Source organism: Hemicordylus capensis, chromosome 4, assembly GCF_027244095.1.
Source record: "Hemicordylus capensis ecotype Gifberg chromosome 4, rHemCap1.1.pri, whole genome shotgun sequence".
NCBI lineage: Eukaryota > Metazoa > Chordata > Lepidosauria > Squamata > Cordylidae > Hemicordylus > Hemicordylus capensis.
Genome location: NC_069660.1, coordinates 206,315,247 through 206,337,561, shown reverse-complemented (window position 1 = coordinate 206,337,561; position 22,315 = coordinate 206,315,247). Strand labels below are relative to the sequence as shown.

Sequence of the window (22,315 nt, the reverse complement as noted above, 5' to 3'; positions counted from 1 at the left end):
TCACAACCTAAAAAGAAATACAAGATAGACACCAGCAACAGACACTGGAGGTACTGTGCTGGGGGTGGGTAGGGCCAGTTACTCTCCCCCTGCTAAAAAAAGAGAATCACCGCATTAAAAGGTGCCTCTTTGCCAAGTTAGCAGTAAACCAACCAGCAAGGGGAAAACAGTGTGCACAGAACCATTTTCTGTAGATTGGTTCGAATTTGAACTGACTACGAACTGAACCTTGGGCTCTTCCTATATTGCTGCTGCCCAATATAGGTGTTTCCCATAGTCTGGGAAACATACCAGCGAGGATTTGAACCGGCAACCTCTGGCTTGCTAGTCAAGTCATTTCCCTGCAGTAGGCCCTATTTAAAAAAAAAATCTAACCTAACCAAGGCAAGGTGGTTTGTGAGTGTGGGGGGTGACTCACAAATCTGACATTTTCTTTTTTCAGTGTCTTCAGCTGGAGTCTGACCAGGGACTCCAGGCAATCAGGCCAAGCACACACTGGCAGAGGCGTATCTAGGGGAAAAAGCGCCTAGGGCAACCACCGAAATTGCGCCCCCTGTCCAAACATCTGACACCCATCTTTCAGATAACTTTACCATAATATCAGCTGAAAAATACAAGTCAGGCTCGTTCATCTTTTAATATTTCAAAAACTATTTAGCAGTGGATGTAGCCAGTCCACAAAATGATGGAAAACTACAAATTTAAGTACGCTAAGGTTCATGAAATACCCAAATATTATGTGGAGGTGTACTTGGAAAACTAAACAGAAGTCCCTGTCTAATTCTCTACTATGCATTGTAGCATCATTATTACATAAGTTTTAAAAATAAGTGGAGGATTTGACTTTTCCCAGATACTGTGAAAATAATTAAAGGATATGCAGAGTAAACTGTGTCACTGCTTGGAATATATTCTAGTCTTTCAGAAAGACAGTTAAAATGAGAGAAAGAGAGCAAGAAACTCCCAGTGGGCCTTAATACTAAGGATTTTACACTGATTCAAAGACAAACTCACCATTAATAGCCATATTATTAAGACATCACATTTAACTCACTTATCACAAGAAGCAAAATAAGAGCAAATGAATACAACCCTAGCTCATAAGCTTCAGCTCAGTATTCACAAGCCCTGATTCTCTGTACATAGTGCCAATCTGAATATGTGTACAGTGACTTATATTATATTAAATTTTTTTACAAAAACTTTTTACCTATAGCCCTTTGGGGGGCTTCCTAAAGGCCGTGGGGGGGGGGTCTGCAAAGGTTGCCTCCCACTGGTCTCTGGGGCCTCACAGGGACCATTTGAGCATGTGTGGTGGCCATTTTTAAAAAATAATTTTTTTTAAATGGCTGCTGAAAACAAAATGGCCACTGTGCATGCTCAAATGGCCTCTGCAAGGCCTGGCATGGCCTAGGGCTTCACAGAGGCCATTTGAGCATGCACGGTGGCCATTTTGTTTTTGGCGGTCATTTTTTAATTTTTTTTTTTTAAATTAAGAAATGGAGCCCCCTTCAAGTGGCGCCCGGGGCACGTGCCCTGCCTGCCCCACCAGAGATACGCCTCTGCACACTGGCACTCAGCAGCTGGCGGGAGGGCAGATGGGAGCCAGAAGATGGGCCACCCACTCAAAAAAACCCAGAAAGAAACAACAGTTAGGAAAACAAAAAACAGTTGATACTGGAAAAGGAAAAATAGAGAGAAGATTAGCATCTGTCTCTTAGGCCCAGCAAAAAGGCAGGTCCACTAGGCAGGCCCAGCAAAAAGGCAGGTCCACTAGGCAGGCCCAGCAAAGGCAGCAGCAGCAGGTCCACAGGGCTCTGTGGTCACCAGGAGTCAAAACCGAATCAACGGCACACTTTACCTTTACTTCCTAGTAGCTGTTTCCTCTATCTGTTTCTTCCCCCATGTCGCTGTGTTATTGTCCCTGACTGCTGTCCCACCACTCCTACTTCATTCCACATATGTTGATACACTGCCTTTGCCTTCCCTGGCAGACAAATTAGTACTTGGCTTCTGGGAAAGGGAGAAGTGATAGCAGTGACTGTGGCAGAGACAAGCGCTTTGTGAGTACTTTTGAGCCTTTGCAGGTGTTTGAACTGAATGCTCATTTAGACTGAACACCTGAAAAGGTATTTTGCTAGCACTCTCAACTCTTTGTAGATGTTTGAATTGAATGCCTGTAAAGATTCTGGTTTTTGTGGGTGTTCACAGGGGCAATGAAAGGTGTTCTGTCACCTGAGGTGGATAATGTGATGCCCTGCTCCATCGTTGGGTGGATGCTCAGTATTCTCAGGAACAGAAAGGACATGAGGGCGGTCTTAGACTACTAGGGGTGTGCCCGAAACCGGTATGGTTAAAGTGCAAATAGGGCTCGAATGGAACCGGGCATATTCAGTTCAGGAAAGAAGGTCTGTGCTCCAGAGGGGCAAGGAAAGGAAAATGCTCCAGTGGGTTGAAGAAGAGCAGTGGCAGTGGGTGGCAGGAATGCCCATGTGTGGCATCTGTAGTGGTTTGTGGCCAGTGTTTGCTGCCCCTGCCCCCTTCTTGTGCCTGTGCCTGAGGCAACTGCCTTGCCTTGCCTTGCCTCATGAGAGGACTTCTTCTGAGCGTTTAACTTGAATGCATGGGAAATTGATTCAATTTTTGGGCAAACCAAATGCTCCCAACGGCCCTAGCTGTAGCCAGTTGCAATGACTGTTGATGGAGAGACTTCTGGTAGAAAAGGGGCCAAATGGCTGTTGGGCCCCGCTGAGTCAATAAAGTAGGCCTTCCTTAGAGTAGGTCTCACCTCTCCCTCAGATGCAGTCAGGCCAGATGTATTTTATAACTGTAACCTGTTCATGGTGAAAGGCAGGATACATGTTCTATAAATAAATGAATGAAAGAATGAATAAATGCTGATGGAGAATCTAGAGCACGAAGAAGGGAACTGCTGTGCAAACAGGATGAAAGAAAATCCAGGTTTTGGTTTTTGTATATTTTTACTTTTAACATAGAGCTCTCCCCATCCCGCCAAGGCTGGGGCATTCAGAAACTTGGTCTGGTGCGAGAGAGATTTTCCGATAAAATATTGAACAACATGAAACTTTGTGGCAGCCCTATTAGAGACCAAGTTTGCCTTTTTTTTTTTTTTTGCTTCAGTCATTTGGTGCTATCTGATGCTCAGAAACTCTCCTGTAATCCACCTACTCTTTGATTTTGGCATGCTATGGTCTAGATAGAGGGTGTAGGTGGTTGCTAGGTGAATGGTCCTTGTCCTTTTGCTTAGGTGATTGTACTACCTGGCCATTTCAGCTCTATGTTCTGTGAGGATTCAGTGAAACTGCAGGGAAAGGCGTGACATTTTAAAATGTGACATTTTAGATGAGCAGAGAGCAATGTGCGACTCCTTTCCAATCTAATGGAAAACATCATGTGCTTGTTATTTCACCTCTTCTCGAGCCCCAATACCGGGGCACTTTGAATAGGTTTCATTTCTTGATGGTCTCATGTTGCCAGTACTTCCCTGAGGCTCAGACTATGCTGGAAATTATGAGTGTACTATTCTAACCCTGAAATGTGTAAAAACAGTGGTCAAAGACTGGAAAAAGGTATCTTCCTACATCCCTTCCTCTCTACCCGCAATTTCCTTGAGTAAGAGAGAGGAAGAGACATAAGGAAATCTCATTTCTCACAGTCTCTGACCACTGATGGAACGTCTCTCTATATAATACGCCAAGGACTTACGTGCTAAGCCCCGCCCACACAGTGCTTTACCAATCGGAGGTAACAGAGCGGAAGCACCGTGGTGATTGGGCAGTGGGGATTCCATATGCAGATAGGGAAGAGGAGCGGGTAGGGGATGAGTGAGCGAGAGCGACAGGGAGGGGGTGAGTGAGTGAGCAACTGGCAGGGAGGGCATGAGTAAGTGAGCAAGTGGCAGGGAGTGAGTGAGTGAGTGAGCAAGGAGGGGCAAGCGGGTGAGCAAGTGGCAGGGAGGGGGCGAGTGAGTGAGCAAGTTAGTGAGTGAGTGAGGAGGGCCGAGGAGGGGTGAACAAGCGAGCGGCAGGGAGGGGGCGAGTGAGTGAGAGAGTGGCAGGGAGCAGGTGGGGAGGGGATGAGTAAGTGACCTAGCAGTGGGGAGGGGGCAAGTGAGGGAGCAAGCAGGGAGGGGGCAAGTGTGAGCAAGCTTCTAACAGCAGCTGGAGGAACGGCCAGCTGGCCAGAGGGGGAGACAAGAGAGGCAGCCCTCAAGGGCGGCAGGGCTCATGTTCCAAGGACATCTTGGAACACTGGGAGTTGTGCTCCTGACTGGTTGACATCCTGACGAACCATGTGTAGATCCGAAACATGTCCCTGAGTGTCAAGCAACATGTTTTCAGTCCAGAAGAGTACTTCCAGAGGGCAGGTAAGCTCCAAAAAGCATTTGCCTTCTTGCACAAGAGTGGGCGAGTACCTGCACACTGGAAGCATGGCAGACCAATGCAGGGGCTAGAGCGCCATTGCTGTTAGGAACACACATGTTGAGACTGTCAATCTAATTTCAGTCTCCTAGTGATTTTCATCTGCTGAAAACTCTGATCCACACAAGGAGGAATCAGGCAAAGGGAATCAGTATTTTCATAGCTTTCTCACTTACTCCTTTGTACTCAGATCCTGCAAGACACATTGTCGAGGACTTAAAGCCCAGCGCTGCTCTGACTTTTCCCTGGTGTGGGGAAAGCAACAGGGGGGCAGGAGCTGACAGCCATCCAGCCCCTCTACTGCTCAAAAAGTCAAGGGTAGGCACAGCAATGGCACTTCTTTAGCCACTCACTGGATGAGCTCCCGAGAGGGAACTCTTCCCTGGCCCGTTCACCAAAGAAGCGCCACTGGTGTGCCTGCCATTGGTTTTGTAAGTGGCAGAGGGGGCAAGTGGTTGTTGGCTTCTGTCTCTGTCTTCCTCCCATCATGCCTGACCGTCTCCACACCTTGGACATGTGGGGTGAAGTTCCTGCCCTCCTGACTTGTTTGGGACCCCTTAGGGGATCCCGACCCCCAGTTTGAGAACCCCTGGGCTGGACAATAGTCTTTTACCATCCTCTTTCTCAGTCAAAATTTCTCAAATGGAGTCAACTGTTGAAAATGAAATTGTTTCCATTCCTATTTATAAAGTGCATAAGCTGAAAGTACTGGTCCCAGTTTTGTTGCCATCCCTGTGTAAGGCTTAGTCTGTCTCTCTGAGGACAAGACAAGAATGATGGCTAGTTCCCTGCTCATATTCTGTAATGCCTAGTAAAACCTACCTCAGGCTGTGACCATCATGCATCTCTTCTTCATTCATATATATACAGGTGAAACTCGGAAAATTAGAATATCGTGCAAAAGTCCATTAATTTCAGTAATGCAAATTAAAAGGTGAAACTGATATATGAGACAGACGCATTACATGCAAAGCGAGATAAGTCAAGCCTTAATTTGTTATAATTGTGATGATCATGGCGTACAGCTCATGAAAACCCCAAATCCACAATCCCGGAAAATTAGAATATTACATGGAACCAAGAAGACAAGGATTGTAGAATAGAACAATATCGGACCTCTGAAAAGTATAATCATGCATATGTATTCAGTACTGGTCTTCCATAACACCTCAGCAGTGCCACAGGCTGATAGCATCCATGCCACGCCGCATTGAGGCAGTAATTGCTGCAAAAGGGGCCCAAACCATGTATTCAGTACTTGGTTTGGGCCCCTTTTGCAGCAATTACTGCCTCAATGCGGCGTGGCATGGATGTTATCAGCCTGTGGCACTGCTGAGGTGTTATGGAAGACCAGGATGCTTCATTAGCGGCCTTCAGTTCTTCTGCATTGTTTGGTCTCATGTCTCTCATCCTCCTCTTGGCAATGCCCCATAGATTCTCTATAGGGTCAGGTCAGGCGAGTTTGCTGGCCAATCAAGCACAGTACACTGTACACTTTTCAGAGGTCCGATATTGTTAAGAAGGCAAGTAGGATGGCAAGTGGCTGAGGGGCCCTGGGGCTGCGCAGGTGGGCAATAGGGTGGGGGTGGCAGGAACTGGCATGGCGCCCTCCCCTCAGTGGCGCCTAGGGCACCTGCCCTGGCTGCCCCACCCCAGTTCCGCCCATGATCACTGCATTCATGGACACAGCACTCTTATGCTAAAGTGTTTTTCTAGGTACTAAGCCCGATTTTTTAATTAATATTATAATAAGGTAAACTTTATAGTTTTTATTTCACGAAAAGAGGTGCGCGGGGAGTCCAATTGTGTTTATTATGGATGATTATTTTTTAAAATTAATGAAAATTAATTTTTTTTAAAAAGTACTAAGCCCAATGTATCCCATTCACAACGCACCTTCTGTTGATTCTAATGACTCTTCCCAGTGCATGCATGATGAGCATCAAGAGCAAACATGTTTTGCCCTTGACCATCTTTAAGGGCTCTTAGAGATGGTCAAGGACAGGCATTTGGTCACTGAGCTGTGTAGCTAAGATAGGCTCAAATGCAGCGTTTCCTGCATTGCTGTCGTATTTCATAGTCATATCAAATCTAGCATCTGCAGTGACAGGTGTTCCAATTCAGGCTTTCCTTCTCTCTCCCCTTGCAGAAAAATGGCCTGGAGGCTAAAAGTATATTCTCATTGTTGATCCTGCATTTGGGAGGGGGCCTGCTATGTAGAGTGCCTCTTCATTGTCTTTCCCTGAAGTATCAGCAGGGATGGATTGCCCTGGGTGGAAGTCTGGTGCAGAACTTCCATGATATAGATGTCGTCTCCTGTCTCTTTGAGTTCTTTCCCCCAAGTGTGGATTGCCCATACTTGGGAGATTGCTCATAGCAGGGATGGGATGTCCTGGATGGGGACCCGATGTAGAGTTTGCCTCTTTAGGTCCTTTTCTCTGAGTCTCAGCAGAGATGGAAGGCCCTGGGAGAGGGCCTAATGCAGAGGTTTCTTCTTTTTGGTTCTTTCCTTGGAAGATCAGCAGGGATGGAACATCCTCGAAGGGGATCTGATATGGAGGTTGCTTCTTTTGGTTCTTTCCTTGGAAGATCAGCAGGGCCGGAAGGCCCTGGGAGGAGGCAGATATCGATGTTGCCTTTTTTGTTCTCTACTGGGAGTGTCATGCTCTACAAAGAGCCACCTCCATGGCTTTTCTTCCTGCAAAGGAAATGGGGGGGGGCACCTCCTAGCTGCTCCCCCAGGGCCAAATCAGTCACTCAGCTTGACTCTTTGCCTGGATCCAAGCCTCCAGCCGCTGCTTTGGCTCTTGGTGGAAAATAAGGGGGCTGGAGAATAACGTTTGGCCTCCTTCCCATTTGGAACACTTGACCTCGTTTCCATTATTCCTGCCACCAGCAGCCCTGAGTGGTTCACCTAACCCAGGGCTGCACCACTTGGGCCTTCCAGCTGTTGTTGGGTTACAGCTCCCATAGTCCCCAGTTGCACTAGCCAGTAGTCAGGGTTGATGGGAACTGTAGTCAAACAGCAGCTGGAGGGCTGGTGTTGTACAGCCCTGCCCTAAATCAAGCTTCCCCTTCTGCATCACCACTCCATCCTCTTCCACAAGAGGCAGATCCCTCTTCAGGGCCAAAATTGGGCCTCCTAGCTATACATATTGGGGCAGACAAGCTCTGTATAAGCCTCCTGGCAAGGAGCAGTCTATCTTGAGCTACCTCTTGTTCCTCTCAGAACATCTCTGGGCCCCAAGAAGACTGGCCATAGAGCCTTTTCTGTGGCTGGGTTTGACCCAAAGACACTTTTACCCAACTCTGCCCAAAGAATATTCAAAGTAAGACAACTTTATTTTCTTTTAAATCAACTTTTTAATTTTTAAGCAGTAAATATGCATGCTCTATTGCTGTTTTATCTCTACATCCTATCCTATTAAAACAAATGTTTAATATTTTTAAAATAAATATGCAGCATTTTATTGCTACCTATGGATGAAGCACTGTCTGGTTTTTGTCTTCCTCTTTTTCCTCCTCAACATCCAGCTCCCTTGGAGGAACCAGGATCCCAATAGTGGCTTCCACACTTGCCAGTCTGCTCTGCAGTCTTCGGAGCTCTCCCCTCAGTGCCTTGAGGTTTTGCAAACATTCCTCGCAGATGCGGAGGTCTCTTTGGCCTTGAAGGAAAGAAAACAAACAGGGTCAAGGGGCCTGTCCTCCACAATACCAGTCCCTGCACTGACTTCTAGTCCCTTTCCATGCCCAGCACAGACTTCTCATCTCTACCTTGAAAACCCTCCATGGCTATGCCCCACCCTGTCCCTCTGCACTGATCCTCCCCCCTCCCCCAACTTGCACCCCATCAGGTTGGTTTTTGCTCCTCCAGCTTCTGTCTTCAGCCACCTGGAGGTCTCCTGCTCTCTAAAACTACTCTTTTTCTTCTCCCTCGCTGACCCTTGGGTCTGGAACTGCCACTCATGTGGGCTCACATCTCTCTCCTATTCTTCCAATGCAACGCACCTCCTCTGCGCAGCTTTTGGCTTAATGCCTCAGCAGAGGCAGCTCCATCAGCTTGAACTGAATGCCCCTTATGTTTTCCTCCTCTTCCTCTCCAAAGCCAAATTTTAGACTGTATGCTCCTGGTGGCTGGGAACTTTTGCCCATGTACATTGACGATGCTATAAGGAGGATTGTGATAAGCAATAGGGGTGTGCAATTCGGGATTTCGGGTGATTCGGCTCGGACCCGAACTGAATCACCCCTGTTCTGTTTTGTGCCCGAATCTGGGTCACCCGAATCACCCTTGATTCGGTTCGGATTCGGATTTAATCTGAATCCGAATCCGAATCGATTCGGGGGGGTAAAAAGGGGCCCAGAAGTTTTTTCTGAGGTGTGAATTCTCATTCTATCATAGCAAATGAGCTATTTTTCAATTAAACAACTCTCATGACCCCACTTTCACTTTTTCACACTTTCCTTTACTATGAATAATATGAGGAAGTAATCACTTTAGCACACTTCACCTTATGAAGACAAACCTCATACAAATAAATTCACCATAATTCACCCCACTGCCCAATCACTCTTAAATTGGGGATGGGTGGTAGCCTCCAGCCATTAGGCACTATCTACCAGCCCACCCCACTCCTTTGGGGCAGATCCACTTTCTGCCCCCAATCTGCCCCAAAGACACCCAAACTTCAAAAATTCTCAAAAAATCAGCCCTCTGCCCAATCCCCCTGAAATTGGGGTGGTAGCCTCCACCCATTAGGCACTACCACCCCACCCCACTATTTTGGGGCAGATCCACTTTCTGCCCCCAAACTGCCCCAAAGTCACTAAAACTTCAAAAATTCTCAAAAAATCAGCCCTTTGTCCAAACCCCCTGAAATTGGGGTGGTAGCCTCCACCCATTAGGCACTACCACCCCACCCCACTATTCTGCCCCAGGCCCCACTTTCTGCCCCAATATGCCCCAATCTGCCCCAAAGACATGAAAATTTCAGAAATTTACCAAAAATCAGCCCTTTGCCCAATCCCCCTGAAATTGGGGTGGTAGCCTGCACCCATTAGGCACTACCACCCCACCCCACTCCTTTTGCCCAGATCCCATGCTATGCCCCCGAACTGCCCCAAAGTCACTAAAACTTTAAAAATTCACCAAAAATCAACCGTGAACCGAATCACCCGAATTTTTCATGCCCGAAATTCGGGTGATTCGGCTCGTGCCCGAAAAATATCAGGGGACATCGGGGGTGATTCGGTTCGGCCCCGAATCACCCGAAATTGTTCGTTTTGGGCACAGATCATTCTGTGCCCGAAATTTTTTGCACATCCCTAATAAGCACAATTGTATGTCATCCTCCTTGGTTTCTTGTTTCAGCCCAGCTTGAACTCAAAAGGGCTGATATTAGCATTCATATTATTAGCATTCATGAATTTAATATTCACATTCTGCTCTTCCTCAAGCAGCTCAGGGAGGTATACATGGTTATTTTTTTTCCTCCTAACAACCCTAAAAGTTAAATTAGACTGCAGGACAAGTGACTGGCCCAAAGTCACCCAGCGAGGTTCATGGCTGGATGAGAATTCAAACCCGGGTCTCCCTGGTCCTAAGGAGGTGCAGTTGAAATACATACACATCGTTCCCCCGCTTGTCCCACCTCAACTTCCCTCTCCTTCCTCTATTGCTTGCCCATCTCTGTTTTTAGACTAAAAATGTTTTAGATTGTAAAACAACAATGAGGATGGAAAAGGGGTGCTGCCTCTGTGAAACTTACGGTCATTCAGCTGATGGAACTGCAAATCCATCAAACTCTGCAGCGTTTTTTTTACATTGCTGAGTTCCAGCTCTAGAGGATGTGGGGAAGGAGGAGGAGGGGAAGAGGGATGCAGGAGGAAAGAAGAGGTGGAGGTGGAGGGTGGGATGGAGCCAACTTCCAGCGAAGCAGAAGATAATGATGAACCGGACCCAGGGGGGCAAAGACAGGCAGCAGGGCCTTCAGGAACATCTGCAAGAGAGAAGAAGCAACAAGTGGTCAGCCGCAAATGCTGGCATACTACCACACGCGCCATCACTTGCCCACACTGCTCACCATGAGAAGCTGGAAGGGATCCTGGCACTGAAGTTGCCTCATTGAGTTCTCCCTCCAGAATATCAATGTGGATGCGAGCTTCTGGAAGGGATCTTGGCACTGACATTTCCTCATTGAGCTCTTGCTCCAGAATATCAGTGGGGACGTGAGGTTCTGGAAGGGATCCTGGCATCGACGTTTCCTCATTGAGCTCTTCCTCCAGAATATCTGTGGGGACGCGAGGTTCTGGAAGGGATCCTAGCATTGAGGTTTCCTCATTGAGCTCTTTCCCCAGAATGTTAGTGGGGACATGAAGTCCTGGAAGGGGTCCTGGCACCAAGTTTGCCTCATTGGGCTCTTCCCCCAGAGGGTCCCCCAGAACATGGTGCAACATGGGTCCCCCAGGACATGGAGCAACATGGGTCAGATTTCTGGGATGACCTGAAAGAGAGGAAATAAAGCAGGAATCTGGAAATGAGGATGGCCCATAGCCCTGATAGAAATTGCCTCCCCTTTCTGCCTAGGTTAACCAGTGCATCCTGGGATTGTGGGTGAGGTGGTCCACCCAAGGAAACAAGCAAGGGATGAAGAGGAATACATTGCATAGCACTGGCAAGATAGCCCTCACCAACTACGCTTCAGAAGGGAGTGCAATGGCCAGGATCTATCTGCTGAACATACCAATGCAGCTGCCTTCTACCAAGTCATACCCCTGGCTCACTTTGCCCTATTCTGGCTGACAGCCACTCTTGGGCAGAAGCCTTTTCCTAGCTAGCTAAAATCCTTTAACAGAAGATGAAGAAGACTCAACCCAAGACCTTGTGCATGCAAAGCACTTGTTCCACTACTGGACTATGGGCCCTCTTTCCTCATACCTGTGAGGAAAGAGGCTTCTCCTTTGAACAGAGTGGGAGCTGATGTTTCACATGGACTAAACGCATTTGCTCTCTGGCTGAAGCAGCAACCCCCAGTTACAGCCTTTTGACCTATGTGCGGGGGTAGGGGTGGGGCTTGAAAATCTGCCTGGACACCATAAGCAGGAAGCATAGCTATGATCTGAGGAATGCAGGCCCAGCTCCGAGGGGCAGAAAACTGGGATCAGAGAAAGAAAGAGTCTCTTTGGACTGATCTCAGAGCTCATTGGCCAGGAAATGTTGCCCTTGTTTGCAGGTGATCCTCCATTTCCATCTTGACCCATGTAATTGTAAAAAAAAAGAGATGCTTTGGAAACAAGACACCAGCATTCTTTAGCTTCCTCTTCTCCAAGGCAGGGGGAACAAGGCCCAGAGGATGTCTTGGGGCTGGGTGTGGGCAAAAGGTTCTTGCAGGGCTTTTCCAGAAGTGCACCACCTCCAAGGGAGAATTACCAAACCTGCCTGCCTGCTGCCACAGCCCTTTCCTCATCTCCTCCTAGAAGGGAGGGTACCCAGATGTGACTTGCCTGGTCTCCTCCAACACTTTTGGCTGCAACAAGTGCCAGCAGCAAAGGCTAGAGGTGGATGAACCTGCCCTCCTGCCATTCATCCATCAGATGGACGTCTGCCTATCTCTCTCCATTGTCAAAGTGAAACAGGTCTCCAAGGAGACACTCCCTGGGGGGTTGAGGAGCCCTGAGAAGAAGCATGCACTCTCGTCATCCACTTACCAGTCTCTGCCCCCTCTTCATCTTCATCCCTGCAGAGATAAGGAGAAACATTCTTAGTAGCGAATCACAGGAAATTGAGGGGTCTCCCCAGTAATCCCAGGGGGTGCTGTGCCATCCCAAGCATGCCCTCACCCATAATCCTTCTAGAAGGCCCTGCTAATTTTGGATGATTCAATACTTGGGAGCAGTGAAAGTAATTGCTATTGAAAGTCACTCACTACATTTTGCTCAGATTGTTTTCACTTGGGTATTGACTGGTTGACAGGGTGGGGGGGCAGACCCACTCTCGTAGTTTATAGATATGAAGCCAGCATTCCCACCCCTCTCCAGAGAAGATTTTCAACTTTTTAAAAAGCCCCCCCCAAAAGGGGGACACTTCAGCTAAAATAACATACATACGGTTTTGGTTTCTTAAATTTGAATAAGAGGGTTTAAATTTGTGACAACTCGAATCCCCGCCTGTATGTTCCCCAGACTATGGGAAACACCTATATCGGGCAGCAGCAATATAGGAAGATGCTGAAAGGCATCATCTCATACTGCGTGGGAGATGGCAATGGTAAACCCCTCTTGTATTCTACCAAAGGCAACCACAGGACTCTGTCGTCACCAGGAGTTGACACCGACTCAATGGCACACTTTTACCTGGGTTTGGGCTATGTCTGAACAACCCCCTCCACACCCATCCCTTCAGATGGCAACACCAGAGCCAAAAGGATTAAGAGGAGTCAAGAGGAAAAAAAGCAACTCACTTTGGTTCTGCCTCTGGGTGAGACCTATGGGAACATGAAAGAAGAAAAGGTTAGGCAGGTTCTTGGAAATAACATGGGGGTTTGGGGGGCAGCTTTTGAAGTCAGCTTCAACTGGTGGGCAGGATCCCCCCCCCAAAAGCCCCAAGTGGGCCCACAGGGGCCAGCCAGTAGCTCCTGGGTGCTACAGTTTCACAGGTCTAGGACCTGTAAGCTTAAGAAATACAGTGGAAATCAGCCCAGCAAGTGACCTTCGAGGGCCACCTGCATTTCAAGGAGAAGCTGTGTGGTGTGAATACCGGTGGTGAACTTGTGACCACTAAAGTTCACATAGGGAGCGCAATGGCATGTAAAACTATGGAAGGGCATCTTTAAAAACCAAGTCCAGGCAGCCATTAGATTTTGCTTCCCCATCATGCCGGAGACTTACCTACAGTTCACCCACGACCAGCAGCCAAGCATCCTGACAGCTAAGATGATAAGCTGATGATAAACTGACAGCCAAAGACAGCCAACTTATCAAAGATGCTGCAGCTTATCTAGAATGCTGCCAGGTGAGCCTCCTGCAGAATCCTCGCAGGTCTCCAAGGGGAACCATGACGGCAGAATTCTGTGGCTGGTTGTGAGATCGCAAGATCAGTTACTGGCCATGCTGGTTGTGCTTTGAATCCAAACACTGTCTTGGTTGTCAGCTCAAAGTGTCAAAGCACCAGGGGAGAGTCACCCCTGTCCTGCCCTCCCTGCTCCCCACATGTTTTCCACCTAATCACTTGCTGAAGTCCCTTAGCTAGGAAATCCCTCTACATCACATTTAGCACTAAGGCCTGTCTCCGTTCAGAATACACAAAAAAGAAAGCCAATTAACTTGTGGAACTAGGTGTGGTGATGATCCCTGGCTTAGATGGGTTTGAAAGGGGGTTAGAAACATTCATGGAGGAGGAGAGGCCCCTCTGTGGCGATTAGTCAGGATGGCTATAGAGAACCTCCAGGTGCACAGGCTGAATCCCAGATGCTGGGGACATGCAATGGGTGTGGCTGTTGCCTTTGCACTCTTTCATGAGTTACAGAGGACTCAGATGTTACAGAGGACTTATGCAGGCTTATTATAAACCTGCACTAGCAGTGGCTGCAGCCCGCCCCTATCCACAAGCATCCCCTTCCTTCAGCATTTGCTAACAGAAGGGAAAAGGCAAATGAATAGAAAGTGACAGAGAGGGAAGGAGGGGGAAATGAGAAGGACAAAGAAAGAGGGGAAGCAAGAAAAATGATGGTGCCTCACAAAGAATGTGCGAGAGAAACAGAAGGCTGTAATGTTCTTTTTGTATAAGGTTATGAAATGGAAAACAAACAATATTCAATATCTTGCCCTACCCCACCCAGTTACATCTTCGGAAACAACCTACAGTATGTCCTTATTAAACTCCTTAGGCCCAACTGCACAACATCTTAGTTTCCACTGCACATTTTTTAAAAAAATGCACTGCATAGAATGCACCCAGCTGCACATCAAAAGGAACCTTGGACTAAGGGACCACCTATTTGGCCTCCCCAAAGACCCACCACGGCAGCTCATGGCCCCACAGTGGATGGATGAATCCTCCCAAGGATGCTACTCTTACATTTTTAGGGGATAGACCAGGAGCATTCTAGCTATTGCTCGCTTATAGCTATTATTTTTGCCACTGTTTTAAAACCACATGTTGTTGTTGTTGGAAGTGCTTTTGCTTAATGTCTTGCTGACATTCTGTCAGCTGGTATGTATCCTTCACTTCCTGCCCCTCTGGCTGCTGCTGCCACCAACAGCACTGCAATTACTCTCCAGTATATTGTTTTATCAGTCACCTTAAGTGGCGCAGTGGGGAATGCTTGACTAACAAGCAGAAGGTTGTCGGTTCGAATCTCCACTGGTACTATATCGGGCAGCAGTGATATAGGAAGGTGCTGAAAGGCATCGTCTCATACTGCACAGGAGGAGGCAATGGTAAGCCCCTCCTGTATTCTACCAAAAGAAAACTACAGGGCTCTGTGGGCGCCAGGAGTCGAAATGCCCACTATAGGTTCAGGGGCGTAGCAAGGTTGGAGTGGGCCCAGAGACAAGATTTTAAAATGGGCCCCCCCCACAAAGTCCAGGGCCTCCGCACACCCCAGGCCCCCAAGGATTTAAGTCTGATATTCCAAAATAAGTATGCTGCCTGCAAATACATTTCACTGAATACACACACACACATCACAATATATAGTGATATACATTGAGTACTATACATTTGTATTACTTTTAATGCCTAGAACACACTAGAAAGATGAATTATTAAAATGGGCCCCTCGCTGCAGATTAGCAAAGGAGACTTTCAACCATGCAGGGTGAGCCTATGTTTGTTTTCCCAGAATTCTGAACAAATTCAGTCAAGTTTGATTGCAGGAGGTTTTTCACAGGAGGCTTTTAAAGCCCTTTAAGACACATCTCCTCTGGAATGGAGGTGCTGCATTCACATGTTGGCCAGATTTACCCTGAAGTCCCTGCCAGTTATTGGGGAGCAGTTCACACACAAGAAAAATAAAATAAAAGCACCACACATGCTTCACAGTTCTCACTCAGACCTTCTGGGTTGCAAAACAACTTGAACATAAGTGCATTTATAAATGAATGAATGAATAAATAAATAAAATTAATAAAATACTGTTCCAGAAGTTTTTGCAATTTTCTGCCATGAAACAAGCCACTTATAGGACTTTTTAGATAGTTTTTTTTAAGTCAGCAAATTTTCCAAGCTGTTTCAAAATAAATATTCAGAGACTTCTCAGTCCCTCCCCCCCCCATCCAAGCCCTATGGCAAGCAGATCCCTATATATGGGGGGGGGGGCTTGGCGGGCAAGGTAACCACAAAAAGGAGTTCACACTCTACCTGACAAATGCTGGTCTGGGTTAAGCAGGGCAGCAAGGGGTCTTCTGCTGCAGAGAACACTCCGGCTGCCTCCTCCTTCCTGGCTGGCTTGGGCCCTACTCGAGTTCAGGCTTCACTGCGGCCTACACGGAGGCCTCCGTGGAAGCCCCGCCCACCCGCCGATCAGCTGAGAGGCGGGAGAAAAGGAGCTCTTTGCAGCTTGCCTGCTGCTTCGATTGCGGGCCAGCAGGACAAGCAGGAGAGACGGCGAAGAGGGCAAGTGGCTGAGAGGCTATGGGGCTGGGCAGGGGGCAATGGGGAGTCACATGAGGTGCCTCTGGGGTGCCCCTCCAGGCAGTGGGGCCCCCAGACAACTGTTTCCCCTTGCCTTATCATTGTTACGTGCCTGTATAGGTTTTTACTATAGTCTGGGAAACAGACCAGTGAGGATTTGAACTGGCAATCTTCTGCTTGTTAGTCAAGCATTTCCCCTCTGCACCACTTAAGGTGGTGTAGTCACTATAACTGGGCTCCATTTGGCACTATGGTCGGTCAGAAAGCTTTCCCACTGGGGAAAAACAGGAGAGAGCCCACTGGGAGCTTTCATAACACATTGTATACATGAGTTGAGAGATTTTGTCCAATAAAGACTGTTGTTTTGGGTAGGTTGCGGTGGGCAGTCATGTTAAAGAACTCAAGTTGTTTTGAAAACTTGTATAGTTGGTTATGTTTGTGTAATATTAGGGTTGTTTTGACTGCTTGTTTTAAGGCAAGTATTAGGCCCAAGACTGTAACAATTATTGTGGAGAACTTTGTTATGGGGGCTATAGTTATTGTTGTGGTTTGGTTGGTTGAATTGTTAGTGAAATCAAAAGGCCTGCTGCAGTGCTTCTTACCTTAGCAACAAAAGAATGCACGATATACATAGAATACAATATGTTCAATTATACATACATACCGTGTTTCCCCGAAAATAAGACAGTGTCTTATATTAATTTTAGCCCCAAAAATGCACTAGGGCAATTAGCGGTACATCAGAAATTACTGCTAGGTCTTACTTTCGGGGTAGGGCTTACTTTTGGGGAAACAGGGTATTCACCCAGTATGTAGGGTGGAGGGGAGTGGGGGAGGAACATAGGTAGTTGGGGGGGGCAAGTAAAAAGTCAGCGGAGGGGGTGGGGGACAGGAGAAAGCTCACCAGCTGAAGCTTTCTCCGCAGTGCTTATATTGCTTTTGTTTTTTTAGGGAGGAAAGGTTTTAGCAATGCCCCACTTGCAGCTCCACCCACCACCATTGGCACCACCCATCACTTGACCTGCATGCCACTCACCCAATCTCAGGAGTCCCCAGTGTCTACAGTGGCTGGCAGTGGCACTAATCTAACTGGCTGACATACTGCGCAATGCCTTGTAATGGAACGTGTGCATAGTTGCGTGAGAGTGCAGTTGTGCAAAACACAAGAATTGCACACATGCTGTTGCATGGCAGAAGGCCATTAATTCCAATGGCCATTCATCGCACAACTGCATTTGCACAATTGTTGCATTTTGTGCTTATGCAACTGCACACACATTCCATTACAAGGCAGGTGGAATATTGCACAGTATTTCAGCCACTGTAATTACAGACAACTCATCACACACATGGTAACTTTTGGCTCTGGGTGTGAATGCATTAAAGATACATCTAGACAGCAAAACAGTGCTCAGATGGGTATCACGGTGTGGCTAAAGATACACATCGGCATAACTGATGACCATGGAAGGCTTTGCACACACCTCTCTTTCTTTCTGGATCAGGGCCATCAACTTTTAAGGGTTGTGCCATTCCTCACCCTCATTCATAGTGGAATGTAAATGTCCATGAGTTACTGCGAGCAATGCCATGACTTTTAAAAGGTAGGCAGCACAATCCTGTGCATGTTTATTTAGAAGGATGTCCAGAGTTGTAGGGAGTCCCCCAGTGGCCCGGGGACAAAGTTCTTTTGAGGGGTCCCCATGCCAGCACCAAAGCCACACCCCCTATTTTCCAGCCTTGCCACTGCACTTCCCCCTCTAAATTTATATGTGGCTGTGGTGGCGGGTGGGTGGGTTTCTCAGTGCTCTGGCTTCTCTCCCCGCTAGCGCTGTGTGGGTTGAACTGTGATGCAGGGGGAGGGGGCTGCTTTCGTGCCCATTTGTAGGCATCTGCTTGGCCCCCGCCGGGGGCTGACCCCTGTGCATTTCGGCCAAAGCAGACCCCTGGGTGGGGGCATGCTCCTCCCATGGATTGGTGGGGAGTGCTTCTCTTCTTCCATCACTATCCCTACAGATGTGCCTTGCTCTGGGCTCTTCCTAGTTCTCAGCGCTGCCACTCAGCTATGGAAGGAAAGGGGGGGAATGTAACACGCACACCCATGTTAGCCGTCCTGTCTAACCACCCCCTACCAAGCAGCTGAGTGTCCATTCTGTCGTCCTTTCGTATTTCCCTCCCAGCCCCACTTGCTGCAGGGAAGAAATGCCTGGCTTGGCTATTCCAGGACAGCTCAGCCTGGCTGGGAAAGCAAAGCAAGCATCGCTGTCTCTCTCCCAGGCAGCCAGAGATGCTCCAGAGAGCAGGAGCTGCGTTTACACACACGGCAGGCTGCTGGTGTCCTGGGGAAGGAGAGCCAGCCAGGGGAGGCGAGGTGAGTGGCAGGGTGCATGGTGAGGGACACTTACCGAGGCAGTGTCCAGATGGCACAGCATGCAACACTCTCCCTACTCAATGGGGAGGCCCGTGTGCCGGCCACGGAGGGGGAAGGGGAGCCTGCTGCCACCACTACCAACAACATCAAGGGGAAATAGGAAATGGCAGTGTAGGGATGCACGGGAGGAGGGTGGTGGGGCCCTTGTGGGCCCCTTGACTCTCCGGGCCCAGGGACATTTGCACCCCCTCATCCAATGGACGCTATGCCCATAAGTATGTCCCACTGTGCTCAGTGGGGTTTATTCCCGGAAAAGTGAACTTGGATTCCAGATTCAGGCATTTAATTGTAATGTAGTACATTAATTGTAATTTGTCATCTCTTTGTACAGTTTGTTGTATACATTTCTCTGGAACTGTAATAGAAGAGTTGCAAAAAATTCTGAATGGATATGGGGAAAGGGAGGTGGAAGCTATTTAAAATCCCTATACCAACTTTCGACTAGAAACAGTGACTCACTCCATGCTGCGTTCCAACCAATTTCACCTCAGAATATGGTGGGACCTGGAAGAGGGCCTCCTCACAGGATAGCAATGGTAGAGTGGACTGGTGCCGAGTAAGGTGGCCCTTTGCCTTCAAGAGGCAAAGTAGGTCACAGGAGGCTCAGGATGAGACTGGATTGCAGGTTAGGGCTGGAGCCAGAGTTGGAGGCAGGAGAGGCCAGAGGAAGCTGCAGGCTGGAAATCAGAGCGCAAAGCAGGAGATGGGGCTTGGAGGCTGAAGCAAGAGCCAAGACAGAAAGCAGGAAAGCAGGGCTGGAGCAAAAACCTGGAGCTGGGTCTGCAATGAACTCCCAGTTCCAAGCTGTTGCATAGGTGAAAACGAGGCTGAGGCTGAAGCATGAATATAGTGGCGGCAACCCAACCCTTCCTAATTCTAGCTCAGTCCCAATCTAGGGCATGCACCAGAGCTTGTTTTCCCCCTTCCAAGTAGGCCCACTGGAAAGGAAACCCTGGGCAACCAGGCGACCCTTTCACTGCTATTTCTGGAATGCTATCTATTTCTGGAATGCTATTTCTGGAATGCTTTCTAATTTGTTGTCATAGCTGTTCCTGGAACCCTAGGCATGATGGAGGAGAGTCCAGAGCTGGAGCAGGGGTCTAGATTTGACTGCTGGGTCACCCAAGACCCCACACTCCTCAGAAAGAATGTCTGCAAAAGGGGAGCTTGGTAGTAACCATAGGATCCTCAGTGCTGAAAAGGAGAAGACCACGTCATGGTGCAAGAGCAAGTATGGCTGGATCCTGACAGTAAGTACTCTGGGCCCAAATGAGGACTGATAACTTTGGAAGGGAATCATATTGTGTGAGCAGCACAGAAGGCAGCTAGTTATTTCAAAACCAATAAGGGATAAGAGTCAGTACTCCATGGGGGTGTGTGAGCTATGTATTAAAGATATGCATCCAGCATGCTTTCCCTCCTACCACTGCTTGTTTCTTAATCTTCCTTTCTCACATATCTATTAGGCATGTGCAAACAGGTTTGATGTCGAATAGGTTCAACATCGAACCTGTTCAGTTCAAGAATCAGATATCAAACCAAACCCTCCCCCCCGATTCAGTTTGCTACCGGACCCCCTGGCCATTTGGGGTGGGGGGTAGGGTTCATGACTTTACAAAAATAACCATGACCCAGCCACGTAAAGGCCCATTTGGCATGAGCAACAGAGGACAGGCCCGAAACAGGCTGAAGACTGCCCGAACCGGGTGATTTGTACATAAATGGAGGCTGACATGGGGGAGGGGGAACTTCTGGAGACACCCCCCACCCCCACCCCATGGCTGAATCTAAGCCCCTGGACTGGGTGGCAGTAAGTAAAATCTAATTTTTAAAAGTTTTTTTTAAAATTTAATCTCACGAACCCCCGCAAACGGAACCAAACCAGGGAGGGTGTTCGGGGGTGGTGGTATGACACCCCTGGGGAGTGGTTTAATATTCACCTTCAGTTTTCCGGACAAAAATTGCTACTGCTCCCAACACATCTCCATACCTTATATACTTGAGTCTAATTTTTGGCCCACGCAGGGGTGGCAAGCTGGCATATATTAGCACTGAGCTTGCTTGTTTCCATCACCTCATGAATTGCCTGACTGGTAGAGTTCTGAACAGATAAATAATTGGACCTGCAGTCAGGGAAAGAACATTTATGGTCGCCCTGTCAGTGTTCTGCACTGACTGAGGTAATTCACACAATCAAAAACTGTGTTCTACCCAGGTTTGGGAGTTGTGTGTGCTCCCAATTTTCAATTGTGTGGAAGCAAGATGGGAGGAAAACCTGGGTAGGTTTTCCTCCTACCTTGCTTCCACACATTTCTACCCAGGTTTTCCTCCTATCTTACTTCCACACAATTGAAAATTTGGAGAACACACAGCTCCCAAACCTGGGTGGAACACAGTTTTTGATTGTGTGAATGACCTCACTGTGTCAGAAAGGAATTGACCTTTCCCCTCTATAAATGTCTTTCAAATATACTGGAAGTGTTTACAGCTATTCTTTTTGTATAATGAGGTTTCCTGGAATGACACCTACGTTTTATTCTGAGCTAGCTTTCATAGAATTTGTATGAGAATGCTTCTTATCTGTGAATTCTTGAGGGTTATTAGTGACAACCCACTAGTCAAACCATGTAAAGGCACTTTTAAAATTCACCACAGGGTTGGAGAGCTTTTTCAGAGTTTGTACTCCATAAACTCTTCCTTTCACTACATCTTATGATCTTCTCAGATATGGTTATACAAGGCTCATTGACTAAAGAGCCCCACCGCCCATTGAGATCATCAAGAGAGGTCCATCTGCATTTGTCACTGGCTCCTCTGGTGGCTACTCAGGGACGGGCCTTCTCCATTGCTGCCCCAAGGCTTTGGAATGCACTTCCTAGTGAAGTAAGAGCCACCCCATCTCTGACAATTTTTAAAAAGTCTTTAAAGATGCATCTGTTCACCCAGACTTTTAACTGATACTGTTTTGATTATTTTTAATGTTGTTTTAGAATATTGTTTTAAAATTTTAAAATTGTTGTGTTTTAAATTTCTTGGTTTTGTTTTTAACTAATGTTTTACTTTTGTTTTTATCTTGTTGTAAACCATCCAGAGATGTAAGTTTTGGGTGGTATAAAAATATGTAAAATAAAGTAAAATAAAATAAAATAAAATAAAATAAAAATGAACTCAGGTGAGATGGTTGCCTCAGGCAGTGGATTGGTGCAGGTAGCATATGTACACCACGTTGACTAACCTGCCGTCTCTGGCTGTCTCACCTGCCCTTCCCAGAACTCTCTTGATGGTGGTGATGCGTGTGTGACAGTCATTACTGCTACCATCATCACCTTCATCTTTCCCCTCTCCCTCCTCTCTCTCTTCCACTTGCTCATCCTGCCCTGGCCCTGCCTTTTATAAGGCAGAGGGTGGGAAACCACAGTGGCAGGAAGTGACTTTAGATCTTTTCCTGCCACTCCATGCCACCCTCTGCCTTTTCAAAAGACAGGGTAGAATAGAAACAGCAGTAGTGGCTACCCCCACTGTCACTACTGGGTAAGGTGAAGAGCGCTGGGGTGGTGCAATTGGCAGGGCTTGAGAGGGTGGAAGAGGACTGAGTAGCAGAGCTTGAAAGGGAGGGCATTGAACTTGGGTGGAGTGTGATTGGTAGAGGGGAAAATGGGGGCAGGGCAGGAAGGAATAAGGTTCATGTGCACTGCGTCCATTGCAGTGGTGGGGTGGAGCCAGCAGGTCATCATTCTGTCTCAGGCACCATAGGGTGGGGCTTGGACCAGGCCTGTCTGAAAGGCCTTGCCATGTGTGTCACATCAGACA

At 47.7% G+C, this 22,315-nt stretch overlaps 2 protein-coding genes across 9 annotated transcripts in view; one reads left to right on the top strand and one right to left on the bottom strand.

Moving 5' to 3' along the window:
• The window catches only part of IRF4 (interferon regulatory factor 4), a 75,795-nt gene that overhangs the window by 51,096 nt on the left and 2,384 nt on the right, over positions 1-22,315 (top strand). For 5 of the 6 annotated variants that reach the window (XM_053246720.1, XM_053246718.1, XM_053246721.1 and 2 more), the window contains exon 10: positions 19,552-19,755. The gene's annotated coding sequence lies outside the window, so the exon portion shown is untranslated. Of the gene's footprint in view, positions 1-19,551; positions 19,756-21,230; positions 21,389-22,315 lie in introns of all 6 variants that reach the window. The other variant, XM_053246716.1, reaches the window with a different exon arrangement.
• Positions 7,792-15,697, bottom strand: LOC128323488 (uncharacterized). Of its 3 annotated transcripts, XM_053246724.1 has the most exons (5): positions 12,902-15,697; positions 12,150-12,178; positions 10,526-10,945; positions 10,211-10,441; positions 7,792-8,107 (listed from the first exon to the last, which is right to left on the bottom strand). In XM_053246724.1, exons 3-5 carry the CDS (start codon positions 10,896-10,898, stop codon positions 7,920-7,922), a joined length of 792 nt encoding a protein of 263 aa, XP_053102699.1. In that variant the 5' UTR covers positions 10,899-10,945; positions 12,150-12,178; positions 12,902-15,697; the 3' UTR covers positions 7,792-7,919. The 3 variants fall into 3 exon arrangements, with proteins under 3 accessions (XP_053102699.1, XP_053102697.1, XP_053102698.1); XM_053246722.1 differs by having other exon boundaries at positions 10,211-10,945; XM_053246723.1 differs by having other exon boundaries at positions 10,211-12,178.

Coding starts and splice junctions, on each gene's coding strand:
- LOC128323488 (XM_053246723.1), bottom strand. CDS start 10,898: ATGTTGCACCATGTTCTGGGGGACCCTCTGGGGGAAGAGCCCAATGAG. Junction 8,108..10,210: donor GTTCCATCAGCTGAATGACC/GTAAGTTTCACA, acceptor CTTTCCTTCAAG/GCCAAAGAGACCTCCGCATC.